At 42.5% G+C, this 12,610-nt stretch overlaps 1 protein-coding gene across 1 annotated transcript in view; it reads right to left on the reverse strand.

The window, feature by feature from the left end:
* Positions 1-12,610, reverse strand: part of qsox1 (quiescin Q6 sulfhydryl oxidase 1) — a 120,607-nt gene that overhangs the window by 81,451 nt on the left and 26,546 nt on the right. The window contains 2 exon segments of the mRNA XM_052010852.1: positions 540-588; positions 3,182-3,282. Coding sequence (XP_051866812.1) covers positions 540-588; positions 3,182-3,282 — 150 coding nt within the window.

Raw genomic sequence — 12,610 nt, forward strand, 5'->3', positions numbered from 1 at the left:
GCATAGCGACACTTGCGGGCTGCCCCCAGAACACTCTACACAGAAAGATGCATTTCACTGTGTGCTTCGATGTACATGTGACTAATAAAGGTATTTTATAGTTCCAGCTATATAAATCCATGGACACTGTGATGGTCGATGATGCATGGCTTCAGCAGCTCTCAAATGTCAAGTAGTTCCACTGATGCTTCCTAAAGGCAGTAAGTGCAGGAGTCCCTGACATTAAGGGGTCTCCCCTCAACAAACCCACTTGATGCACTGGAGGAGGCAGGTGAATGGCGAAGGAGCTCAGATGGAAAATAACTGGATCCAGGAGAACACATTGCTTCATGGGACCAAGTTAGTGTTCTCGTACAGCACAATTTCTACATGGCAATACTTGCTGTTTACCCAGCAGGGCTGTGTGAATAGGTTCAGACCTCTGATTAGTTGTTCAAAAAACTGAAAGGAAACAGGCAGAGTTAGCAACACACAAATGGACCATAAGCACAATAGTGGGAGTGAACTGTGGAGGAAAGTGATGATAGACATGTACTAACCATTATAGATCTCTTCTTTGGAAGACGGTTTTGAAAATGCTTTGAACAGCTGGGGGAAAAGATGAAATAAAACTGTCATGAAGGCAGTGACTGGAAGCAAAAGGCACAGTTACATTACACCAGTAACAAACAGCCACGGCACAAAAACATGAGCATTTTTCCTGGAACCCAACTGTATACGAAAGCAATACATCATTGAATTTCAGGTCATTTCTCAAAGCTCTGCTGATATTCTGATTTACAAACTAGCTCTGCTTTGTTCAGAGATGGCACTACAACAAAGATGAATTTTGTGACATTGGGAGTGAGGTATCCCTATATATGAAGTGCCTGTACCTAGTGTGTTATTCTACTGACTGTTACCGGCCAGCACTTACCACTGTCCCAGCTCACTGGCTCTGCAGCCTAATTGGCAAAATGTTCAGCAGAACTCCTGAGGTACACTTTTGAAGTGTATCGGATGGACAATAAACTCAATGCAATGGACAAATCTTGGGGGATCAGCTCTCCAGCTCAGAGAGGAACATCATACAGGCCATGCATATGTCAGTCATATGCAGATGAAGCCCATACTCGTCTGTGGGATACCTCACACTGAAGTTGGTGCTGGCTCTTGCCATACATGGAATGCCTAACTTGCTGAGTGTCTTAACTTCTTGGAAGCCATGCAAGAATGTTGAAGGAATACAGCAAATCAAAGCTTTCCATCTCCAAAATGGTGAGGATGGAGAGCCACAGATGAGAATTAGTCCAATCAGCTCAGCCCATGGGTCTACATAGACTTTGTTGGTTAACTGCATTCCAACAAATAGAAAGTTAAAAGTGCTAAGCCTATCAAAAGATGATCCAGAGGAGAAAGCAATATAATGCATTAGGAAGAGGATGGGAACACCTGAATAAAGTGATACCATGGGATAAAACTGAATTAGTAAGCTCGCATAATTGGTTACATCAAATTGTGCAACAAAGATTCATCAAATTAGAATGACTGAGTAATTGAGGTGTCCATAATTTCCAGTCCCACTCCCTCATTGCCAAGTTCATATTGAGTTCTATACTGGCAATATTCTTGTATTTCCAGACACGAACCTGTTCTGGCAATTTCTGAATCTGCAAACACACAATTCATAGACCGTACAAGAGCAGAGGGACTCAGTGAGCTTCCTGAACTGCAGCCAAATTTTCATTCCAGCTCAACGGGGGGGGGGGGTTCTGCAGAAACTGTTCAGGACAGTTGTTCACTACTCAGCTGGATTTAAGTAATAAAAGCAAAGTGGTCATTATTCAGAATAATCTCATCCCAGAGCCAAGTTACTAATGGGGAAAGCAGGGAAGAGTAACTAAACGTGGTTGTAAACAGAGTTAATTGAGGGCAATATTTTAACTGGATTGCAGGAGGCTGTGCTGAGCAGTGATGGTTTGGCAAAGCTCTAACATACTGTTCCCTATTGAGCTGAAAATATGAGGTTGGCTGCAGTTCAGGAGCTATACTGAGCCTTTTGCACTCTATGCGAAGCATGCGTTTGCCTACTTGAAAACTCTTCTGTGGGCACCTCAGGAGACTGAGGTAGGTGGTTGTGGGCACCCTGTCCATAGCCTTGATCACCACAGCAGTGATATAGCTCCCCTTGATGTACATTTTTATTCCATGTGAACTAATGGTAGAATTTCAAGTGATCAATCCTCACACAAACTGGGTTCTTCCATCTAATCAGCATTTCACTACAACTTAGAAAGACCAGCTTAGGCTATTATCTGTGCCTGCCCACTATCACTCACACAGAGCAGTAGTACCGCTGCTTCTGGGGTCAATCCTGGCTTCAGATGCTGCCTTGTGCAGAGACTATATGTTCTCCCTGTGACCATGTGGGATGTGCTGGTAGGTTAACTGCATAACATAAGCTACCCCTTATTATGGGTTAATGGCAATAAAAAGAATCAAAGGGGAGTTGGGGGGCATGGGAAGAAAAAAGTTGCAGGGCTGAAGACGGCATGGTAGTGTAGCGGTTAGCGTAACACTATTACAGCGCCAGTGACCTGGGTTTAATTCCTGCGTCTGTCTGTAGGGAGTTTGTACATTCTCCCTGTGTCTGCGTGGGTTTCCTCCGGGTGCTCCGGTTTCCTCCCACATTCCAAAGACGCAAGGTTTAGGAGTTGTGGGCATGCTATGTTGGCACCAGAAAAGTGGTGACACTTGCGGGTTGCCCCCAGCACATTGTCAGTAATGCAAAAAGACGCATTGCGCTATGTGTTTCAATGTACATGTGACTAATAAATAAATAAGAGGGGCAATGGGACTAATGGGATTGCCATCCTGTGAGTCAACATGGGCCCAATGATCTGTGAGGGTCATTGTTTTAAACTTATCCTTATAATGACACTCAATGTGCAAAGATAAAGACAACCTGAACTGAAATGCAGGCTGAATCTGTGTACAAACCCTCCCCAGATGGTCAAAGGGTACAATAATTTAGCACCAGTTTTTAAATGGGACTTATGGGTCATTTTCAGCAAATTTAATTTAATTGAAGAACTTTTGGATCCAAACTGAACACATTAATTACACTGATATTAGTAGAAGCATATCCTCTATTAGTTGTCATTAATATCAGCGTTCATAAAGCAATACTCCAACAACGTACCTTTATCGTAGGATAGGATTTTATTTCAAACCTCTGGCACAGTTTTCTATTCTTTAGGTTTGCACAGTGGACAACAGCTAGGCTCAGTGCGGGCTGCCATTCTGGAAAAAAAATATGAATGAGGTAAAAGCAAGGTAAAAAAGCCACCAGTGAAACTCTGGTTATCCCAATGAGTTAACTTCATTGTTATTGTCTCACCAGCATATTGCTTCCCAATGAAAGATGCCTAATAGCACTTTTACACCTGACAGTTTATTTCAGTAGGTCACCAAACATAAGATTGTCTGTTTTTCACTGTCTTCTTCCTGAGTGACAACACGGAAGGGCAGATGTGATGTGTCAGTATCCAGAGTCTGATTACTTGCACCTTCAGACCAGTCAAAGTATGATGTATGTAAAATCACTTCAGATAAAAATTACCTTGTCCCATTTAAATTAAATTGGTAAATTGGTTTATTATTGTCACATGTACTGAGGTACCGTGAAAAACTTTGTTTTGCATGCCATCCATACAGATCATTTCATTACAACATAGCACTGAGGTAGTACAAGGGAAAAACAATAACGGAATGCAGAATAAAGTGTTACAGATACAGAGAAGTGCAGTGCAGGCAGACAATAAGGTGCAAGGCCATATTGAGGTAGATTGTGAAGTTAAGAGTCCATCTTATCATACAAGAGATCCATTCAATAGTATTGAAACAGCAGGATAGAAGCTGTACTTGAGCCTGGTAGTACAAGCTTTCAGGCTTTTGTGTCTTCTGCCCAATGTCTGGAGTGGGTGGGGTCACTGATTATGCTGGCTGCTTTACCGAAGCTGCGAGAAGTATAGACATAGAATCCATGGAGGGGATGCTGGTTTCCATGATGTGCTGAGCTGTGGCCACAACTCTCTGCAGTTACTGGCAGTCATGGGCAGAACACCTGTCATACCAAGCCATAATGCATCCGGATGGGATGCTTTCTATGGTGTATCGATAAAAATTGGTGAGGGTCAAATAGGACATGCCAAATTTCTTCAGCCTCCTGAGGAAGTCCATTGCTTTGTTATCCCTATACTGAACTATTTCAATGCATTCCTGATAGGCCTTCCTTGTCCTACACTCTAAGCTGAAGTCCACTCAAAACCCTGCCGCTCATGCTCTTAATTCAGACCAAGTCCTATTCACCCAGCTCTCCTGTCCCCACTCACACTGGCTTCCTGTTTGACAACTCATGTATTTAAAAAGGATGAGAATTTTAAAATTATCAAATGGCTTGGTCTTTTCATATCTTCATAATCTCTGTCTACCCTGAATCTCCTTTAATTTTGTTCTCTTGAGCATCCGCAAATTTGATTGTTTCATCAGTGATAGTCATGGCTTCACCAGTCTAGGCCCCAAGCACAGGATATTTCCTCCCTAAACATCTCCATCACTTCCCTCTTTTAGACGCTCCTTATAGTCTCCTTCTTTGCCCAAGCTTTTGGTTATTTGCTCCACTATCTCGTTATGTTGCTCAAGCCTATCAAGGCACCATCTATCAAAGATCCCCGCCATCCGGGCCATGCCATCTTCTTGCAGCTACCATCGGGCAGGAGGTACAGAAGCCTGAAGCCCCACACCACCAGCTTCGAGAACAGCTACTTCCCTTCAACTATTTGGTTCTTGAACCAACCTGCACAACCCTAATCACTACCGCAGTATAGCAACATTATGAACACTGCACTGCAATGGACTTTGTTTCTTTTTTTCTAATTGTGCTTTTTCTACTATAATTTTTGATCCTTTATGTTGTTAATCTATGTTTCTCTCATGATGCGTGCATCTGATGCTATGTGCTTGCAATGCTTCTGCAACTAAGTTTTTCATTGCACCTGTGCAGACATGTGTTTGTGCACATGACAATAAACTGACTTCAATTTTGTTTAATATCACTCCTTGGGAATGTTTATGTTGTGTTAAGGTGCTATATAAATGGAAGTAATTGCAAGAGCCATCACGAATTATCACTAAAAGATCAGTTTTAACACAGTAGTGAAGGAAATTTTGTGCTTGCTAATGTCAGCACAGTTCAGAGCACACACCGTATAGGTCAACAGTTTTAGATTTTAAGGGTTAATGCAGGATAATGACAATGAGGTAAAAGAACAGCCATGATGTACAAAGAATGGCAGAGTAGGAATTGAAGGACCGAATGGCCTACTTGTACTACTATTGCTTATGTTCGTATGACGCTGTGATATCCCATGGATAACTTCAAGCATAGTATATATAGCAGGAAGTACCACAAGGTGGAGCTCTTCTCTGTTATCTGGCCATCCAGCACAGACTTCTCTGGTTAATACATTCTGTTTTCATCAACAACATAAATGTACTAAGGTGCCAGAGTACAAATCTATCACTACAGTCAAATAGCCAACTCAGTCCCAAGAGCATACCTTGTGCCAGTAGAGCTGTGTGCAAGCAAGTGGTAGTCTTCAGGAGGGAGGGGAAGGGGAGGGAAGAAAAGTGACACAGAACAAAAGGAAAAAGATGGTAGTTATTTTTCAGTCAGGTTAGCAGACAGAAATGGTTTTAAATTAAAAGAATGCCCAACCACAAAAAACAGGAAGTCTGAGGTGGACCCAAGAACGAGACGGAGAGGCAGCCAGATGGAGCAGAAATACTGGGATGGGGCAGAGTGGAAGTGGGAGGAAGAAAACAAAATGAATGTTCTCCTGTGGCCTGTTGAGATAGAATAAAAGGTTAGCATCAGAACACGACTCTATTTGTGCAGCTTACTTCTCAGTTACATGGGGAGAAATGGACATACTAATATTCTAGGCACGTGCTTGGTTGGGGCTGGGTGTGAAAGAATGACAAGTGGGGATAAGGGGAAAGGGACTAGTGGACCCCAGGATCCCGGGTATATCCCCAACAGTATCCAGGTCTGTGCTGGAAAAGCTCATTGGCCCATCTGTTGTTTCTGTCACTCTGCTTTTTCTTTATAAACTTAAGCTCTACTTTTCTTTCTGCCTGGTGTAAGGAGAATGACCCCGAGTCTTTCAGGAAGTATTAACTTACTGCAACTTCACCGAATGTCCTGCTGGCTCTAGGGACCTGTGCCATGTGATCTAATTCAATACATAAGAACACAAGAGCTAGGCGCAGGTGGAGGCCACTCTGCCCCTCGAGCCTGCTCTGCCCTTCAATAAGATTATGGCTGGTTTGATCCTTGCCTGAACACTTTCCTGCCGGTTTCCATTACCCTTGATTGGCTTGTAGTCTACCTCAGGTCTTGTATGTCTACCTCAGCCCAGTGGTGACAAATATTTATACAACTGCATTTAAAATGAGAAGCACTGGATTGGAAGAGAAGTAGTATTGAGAAACTAAATCCACACAAGAGCACAGGGGCAGGAGTATGTCACCAGACCCCTCAAGCCTGCCCCGCCATCCAATATGAGCATTGCTGACCTCTGCTGCCCTCAACTCTTTGGTGCCATTTCAGGTAGCATGATATGGAATCTAATTTCAATAAAGAAATCAATGTAATTGAAAAGCAAGTTGAACAAAGTCTGTGCTTCAATTTCTGTGCCACATCTTGTTGTGGTATCTAGTATCTACAGATCCTGATCTGTACAAGAAATCGAGGTATGACCTTTGAAAAGCTATCAGGGATGCCAAGAGGCAATACCGACTCAAAATAGAGTCCCAGACCAGCCGTCAGTTATGGCAGGGCTTACGTGCCATAACAGGCTACAAGACGAAGTCGGGCTGCATAGCTAACAACAACGCATCCCTTCCTGATGAACTTGATGCATTCTATGCGCGTTTTGAACAAAAGGGCAGTGGATTGTCACCATCCACCCTGACAGCCACCAACGCAGCTGAACCTGTGATCACAGTGGAGGACGCAAGATCAGTCTTCTGGAGAGTGAACACGAGGAAAGCACCTGGCCCAGATGGTGTCCCGGGCCGCGTGCTCAGATCTTGTGTTGATCAGCTGGCAGAAGTATTTGTGGACATATTCAACCTCTCCCTGTTTCAGTCTCAGGTTCCCTCATGTTTTAAGAAGACCACTATCATGCCGGTACCAAAGAAAAGCAAGGTAACATGCCTCAATGACTACCGACCAGTGGCTCTGACATCCACCATCATGAAGTGCTTTGAGAGGTTGGTCATGGCACGCATCAACTCCAGCCTACCAGACAACCTGGACCCATTGCAACACACCAACTTTTACCGATGCACCATAGAAAGCATCCTATCTGGATGCATCACGGCTTGGTACGGCAACTGCTCTGCCCAGGACCGCAAGAAGCTGCAGAGAGTTGTGGACACAGCCCAGCACATCATGGACACCAGCCTCCCCTCCTTGGACTCTGTCTTTACCTCTCGTTGTCTTGGTGAAGCAGCCAGCAGAATCAAAGACCCCAGCCACACGGCACGTTCTCTCTTCTCTCCTCTTCCATCAGGTAGAAAATACAGGAGCCTGAGGGCACGTACCACCAGACTTAGGGACAGCTTCTACCCCACTGTGATAAGACTATTGAATGGTTCCCTTATACAATGAGATGGACTATGACCTCACAATCTACCTTGTTGTGACCTTGCACCTTATTGCACTGCACTTTCTCTGTAGCTGTGACACTTTACTCTGTACTGTTACTGTTTTTACCTGTACTACATCAATGCACTCTGTATTAACTCAATGTAACTGCACTGTGTAATGAATTGACCTGTACAACCGGTTTGTAAGACAAGCTTTTCACTGTACCTCGGTACAAGTGACAATAATAAACCAATACCAATAGTAGTAGGTAGTGCACCTCCCTCTCCAATTCAATATGCATATGTGCAGCACGGTGTCCCTGCAGAAATAAACTTTCACAATGCCTGTGAACTTTAAGCATTAAAAGAACCTACCAGGCCAACTATCCCTGGGAAACTGATTCCAATAGATCCTTTAAAGGTAGACACTCACTTTGATCTCCTTAAATCCCCCCCCTTTCAATATGCTGCAACCCCTCTCCCACCCCTGGGGACATTCCACTCCCATCCCAACTGTGCAACCCTTGCCCACAGACATGCTGATCCTCCACTTTCACACTATCATCAGATCACAGCCCTTAGCCAACCGCTTGGCTTCATTGAACACTCCACCCTCAGTGAAGAAATCTTTCAGAGTTCTGCAACACATGGCACCTTACGGAGATTTGCAGCAGTGAGTTGTCAAAAAAAAAAATTGCCTGAAAGAAACCAGTGACTTAACACTTCTTTCCATGTGCAAAGTAATTTCTAGATCCCTGTGTTTTATCCCTATGGATATAAAAAACAAAGTTCCATTTGTCTTTCTGATCACCCTATGTACACCCAGGACATTTCTGGAGATCTATATACATGGATCTCTAAACCTCTTTGGACTTCCACAATTTCCATCTCTTTGTAATTTAAAACATACTCCTTTTTAGGTCCAAAATCTCACAGTTGCTGAAATCTATTTGTCATGGTATTCCCTATTTGCCCATCTGTTAACAATTTTTGATTTGCTCTGCTTCCATCTATAGTGCCTTTTTTGAGTCATGGAGACATACACCATGGAAGCAGGCTCTTCAGCCCATCGAGTCAGCACCGACCAACAACAATCCTACATTAATTCCATTTTTCATTCCCCCACATGCCCATCGATTACCCCTCAGATTCTACCATCCACTTACTCGAAGGGCAACTTACAGCAGCCAATTAACCTACCAACCCACACACTTTTGGAATGTAAGATGAAACTGGAGCACCTGGAGGAAACCCACACATCACAGGAGAATGTGCAGAATCCACAAAGTCAGCACTGGAGGTCAGGATTGACCCCGGGTCTCAAGTGCTGTAAGAGCAACTCTATTAGCTGTGCTGTCCTTATTATCGGGCTACTCATCATCTCATTTTCAAACTTGCTATGTGACTTTCTCTCCCATCATTTAAGCCATGAATATTTACAAGCGAGGCCCTAATATGGATTCTTCAGGACACCATACCTCGCTGAATAGCATACTTGCTCAATATCCTTCCTCTCGATTTTCTGTTCTTTAGACAGATTCATAACCAGTTTCATCATTGTGTTCAATTTTAACTAGTAGCCTCAATTTTATGGAATGCTTTCTGGAAGTACTTATAAATAACACTCATAAACATTCATCTGGCCACTATTTCAAAAAGATCAACCAGGCTTTATTTGATCAGCAGGGAATTTTCAAGGTGTTAAGTCAATGCACCTTTAATTTAAAATTCCAGTATTTTCCTGGCCACTGGTGTTATGGAGCCACACAGCACAGAGAAGGGCCATTTGGCCCACCCTGTCTATGCCAACCATCAAGTACACATCTGTACCAACACCATCTACAAATACTTGGCCCGTAGCCTCTATGTCTTTGCATGTACAACTATTTTTTTTAAATGTCGTGAGATGTTAGGTGAACTGATCCACATTCCCCAATTTACTTCTCTCAAGTATCAACAAGATGTACAAATTTTCCAATCTAAAGAAACAATATCCGAAACAAGATTACAGTTAAATCAATGTCATCAGATACTTCCTTTAAAACCTTGACCTTGGGTATTCATCACTCTTTAGCTCCATTATTTCCTACACCGCTGTTACAAAGTTAAAAAGAACATCTTGTCCAGCTGTCCTATGTCAGCTTGTCATAGTTATAAAGACCAATACCAGATCACTCCTCTGGAGAAAAGAATGCTGATCTATCCAGTGTCTTCTGGCAATTTCTGAGTTCTGTTTTTATCCTTATCAATCTTTCATGTAGTTACTCCACTGTCTCTAGATACTATTTTGAATACAGATGATCAAATATCAGTCATATTAGTAATTACAGTTATATACTACTATAAGAATTATCAATCTCCAACAAATCTTAAGAAACCAAAGGAGGAGTAGGGGTGGACATTCAATTGGCTGTTGGAGGAGGGGTGTACAGGGTAGCAACAGTTGCTGGGGAGTGAGTGGGGTATTGGAGTCACAATTGGGTCAGGGTTGCGATTGTTTAGTAAGAAGTTGAAGGCCTTGGGGAAGAGTGGAGCAAGGGGGTCCATACTTAACATAATCTTGACCTTCCTGAGGCAAGTTCCTGGTCCCAGATTCAATGGAAAGCCCCCTTGAACTAGCAACACAGTGGATTTCACTTACCGTGCAGGCCGCTTCTATACAAGTACTTGGTGGTGTCTGTCACGCTGGTGTCAATGAAACTCATGGAATTAGATGCTGCTGTATACATCCAGGTTCCTCTGTACATTACTGCCTTTTATGTTCCAAGGATTTAGAAGAAAAAGCATTGTCCATGTTTTTTTTTTGAAAATGAAAGGTTTCCATGGACATTTAGCTGTGTGTAGTGCACATAAAGGCTGCACTACATGAAAGATTTCCTTCCTTGTTCAAAAGGATGCAAACTTGACTTACATAGATGTCAGATCTGCCAAGAATCAGGCAGAAGATACAGGAGCCTGAGGGCACATACCACCAGGATCAAGGACAGCTTCTATCCCACAGTGATAAGACTATTGAACAGTTACCTTATACAATGAGATGGACTCTTGACCTCACAATCTACCTTGTTTGACCTTGCACCTTATTGTCTACCTGCAATGAACTTCCCTGTAGCTGTGACACTTTACTCTATATTCTGTTATTGTATTTATCCTGTACTACCTCAATGCACTGTGTAATGAATTGATCTGTACAAACGGTATACAAGACAAGTTTTTCCACTGTACCTCGGTACAAGTGACAATAATAAACCAATACCAATCCTACCTACCTATAGATAGGCAGAATCAAACTGGTATCTCAAGTCTGAGATACAGGTGAGCCTAAATCATAGAAATTTGTACAGACTGGACTCTCCCTCCAGCTAATCTGTACCCAATGCTAAAATCTAGTCCATCTGCTTTTGGTGAATCATTTGTTCAAAACTAACCTCACTGATATACTCTTAAAAGCTTGAAATACAATAAAATCCTTTAAGTTTAAAAGCCATTCCCAGTGCTTTTAGGATATAAGATAGGATATTTATTAGTCACATGTGCATCGAAACACCCAGTGAAATGCGTCATTTTGCGTTACTGAGAGTGTTCTGGGGGCAGCCTGCAAGTGTCACCGCTCTTCCAGCGCCAACATAGCATGCCCACAACTCCTAACCCGTACGTCGTTGGAATGTAGGAGGTAACTGGAGTACCCAGAGGAACTCACGCAGACACGGTTACCTTCCTCAAGGCTTCTCATCAGTTTCAACAATTGCTGAGCAGATCTCCTTGAGGAAACTTCCAGCCATTGTTCTTCCAGACCTTCACTCAGTTGAACCCAGAAAGATCAGGAAGAAAATTGCAGAAATATGATCACTTGTGGCTTGCTTCTGCCAGCAGCAATAGCCATGCCACAAACTACAGGATTGTGGCTTCAGAAAAGTGAAATTATATTCATTGATTTACCAAGGAACACGTTCCTGTTTATGAACAGGAATATGACCTAGCAAGCTTATTTCCTTATTGCTACTGTTAACAGCAAGTCCCAAAGCCAATATAGCAAGTAGAAACTCATTTCATAAAGTGTGAAACAGCTCCTTATATTTTTTCTCATATTCCATGCATCACTTCCTCTCTCCTCCTCCAACACCTCTTATTTGACATTGGACTGGGACCAGCCCAAACTCAAATGTCCAGAGTTTCAAAACAAAATAAAAAAAAACTGAAGATGCTAGAAATCTGAAATAAAAATGAAGGGTCTTTGACCTGAAACGTGGGCAAGTTGAAATAAAAACAGAAAAAGCCGGAGACACTCAACAGGTCAGGCAGCATTTGTGGAAAGAGAAACTGAGTTTTAAAACTTTACCAGCCAACAGGGAGGGAAAGCTTTCATCTTACCAATACAGAATGGGGTTGAGTCCAGATGCTTGCTAAATGTCCACAGAACAGAAAATTTCTCAAAAAAAAATCAAACATTCCTGAATCCAAAATATGGACCATCATTGAGCAGGTTTGCCTGCTCTGGACGGGGTTGCTTTTCCAGCTACTATGAGCAAAGGTGTGGCTTTTACACAGCTTGTGTGATTGTTTGAATGGAGTTATATACATAACAGCCGTGTCCTGGCATAAGACATAGAAGTGCTCCAGGGATAGATTATATTCATCAAAAAATAAATAACGGTGGATGCCAGAAATCCTAAATAAAAGCAGAGAATACTAGAAATACTCAAACAGTCAGGCAGCACCCTTGGAGAAACAGTGAGACAGAATTAATGCCTCAGATCAACGATGTTTGATGATCGGTCATTGAACTGAAATGTTAACTCTGTTTCTCTCTCCATACTGTTGTTTTTAATTGGTAGCATATTTCTTTAACAAGTGACAACTTTGATCAGTTTGCACTAAAATGGACTGTCTTTTTTGTTCTGATTATGTTCTTTCT

The sequence above is a fragment of the Pristis pectinata genome, chromosome 3 (assembly GCF_009764475.1).
Source record: "Pristis pectinata isolate sPriPec2 chromosome 3, sPriPec2.1.pri, whole genome shotgun sequence".
NCBI lineage: Eukaryota > Metazoa > Chordata > Chondrichthyes > Rhinopristiformes > Pristidae > Pristis > Pristis pectinata.